The following is a 1,530-nucleotide window of genomic DNA, read 5'->3' on the forward strand; positions in this document are numbered from 1 at the left end:
TTTGACGGGAGCCGACGGGGAAGATCGCCAAAGAATACATTGATACTTTGTATCACGAGGATCGATTAGGATTTGCCGATACATTTTTGCAATGTCGGCTGACAAAACGTATCGATGTTGGCGCCAATGTAAGATGACTGCAAGGAGATTGGTTTGCAGTTTTGAGCCGACGAGGAGGAAGTCGTTTAACGACTGACCATTGGTAGTTCGGCACGAAGCGTTAAAAACGACTCGGAGTCGTGTCGTATCGCTATGTTCGCGGATCACCGCTCGGTGTGGAATATAATATTCCGGTGCTCGGTCTGGAGCTTCGAACCGACCGATCTTCTCCATGTGACCGAGTTGCTGGTATTCTTCTAGGAACGCGGAATATTCCGCGGCGGTAGCAGGAGCACGTTGAAGCTGTCGCTCCACGCGGTGCAAGTTCGATAAAGCGATAGCTCGGGAGTCGCCGAGCTTTATTGGGGGCCGGGTTCGGAACGGAAGACGTACGACGTATCGTCCTTCGGCATCTCGATGATGAGTTGCGAGGAAATGTTCCTCGCATCGTTGGTCTTCCGGGCTTGGAAAACTAGGATTCGGTATGTCCTCGATTTCCCAAAATCGACGGAGCGCTTGTTCGAGACCGTCGAAAACGGTCCCGTGGTGTGTACACACGGTATTGGAATTGGAATCGGCCATGGATCCGGAAAGAATCCAGCCGAAAGCGGTATTCTGAGCAATAGGTTCGTTAATAGCGCCTTTTCGGAGTCCGTCCCGAAGGATGACGCTATATAAGTCGGCCCCTAGGATAAGGTTGATGGGATCAGAATTAAGGAATTCAGGATCAGCTAATTCTAAATTACTGACGTGGTCCCATTGTGCTTGTGTTGGTACGCGCGCCGGTGTGTAATGAGTCATGGCAATACAATTGCCGTTGTCGAATACGCAGGTGCGTTGCTTGTGGCGGGGCTGACGCGTACGCAGGCAGCGCAACGAGCAGAGGATTTCGTATTCCCGATGCCGGTTATGCAAATACTTTGGTTGATTCGGGGAAGACGAAGAAGTTGTGCAAGGTTTTCGGAAATTAACGTAGCAGCGGAACCTTGATCGATTAATGCGCGAGCACAAACAAAGCGATCGCGCGGCGAATATATCCGAACACGGGCGGTAGCGAGGAGGACAGCTGATGTCGCGGTCAAAGGCCTTGACACGGTGAGCGAGACAATACCGTCGCTCTGATTTGTCTTGTTTGTCTCGTTCGAACTGGAAGATTCGTCGCACGGTAACCCTGCTGACTTCGAGGTATGAAGAAGCGAGTGATGTTTTTGTTGACACTCTCGACACCGGTATTCGTTTTTGCAATCCCGAAGCGTATGATTCGCGGCGAGACAATTATAACAGCGTTTACTAGTTTTAATAAATTCGAATCGACGATCGGGCGTGTACGATAAGAATTTGACGCATTTAAACAGAGGATGTTGTCCTTTACAAATAACGCATTCGAATTTCACCGCCGTCGAATGTGAGGAAATAGATTTAGTTGCTTTC

At 49.7% G+C, this 1,530-nt stretch overlaps 1 protein-coding gene across 1 annotated transcript; it reads right to left on the bottom strand.

Moving 5' to 3' along the window:
- Window positions 1–197: 197 nt before the first annotated feature.
- LOC105557013 lies at window positions 198–900 on the bottom strand (the record flags this gene model as incomplete). Its single annotated transcript, XM_012004139.1, has 1 exon — window positions 198–900. A coding segment is annotated over exon 1 (703 nt), but the record flags the coding sequence as incomplete, so codon positions are not given.
- Window positions 901–1,530: the final 630 nt, after the last annotated feature.

Source organism: Vollenhovia emeryi, unplaced genomic scaffold (assembly GCF_000949405.1).
Source record: "Vollenhovia emeryi isolate VEMERY1.0 unplaced genomic scaffold, V.emery_V1.0 DF948214.1, whole genome shotgun sequence".
In the NCBI taxonomy this organism is placed as follows: domain Eukaryota; kingdom Metazoa; phylum Arthropoda; class Insecta; order Hymenoptera; family Formicidae; genus Vollenhovia; species Vollenhovia emeryi.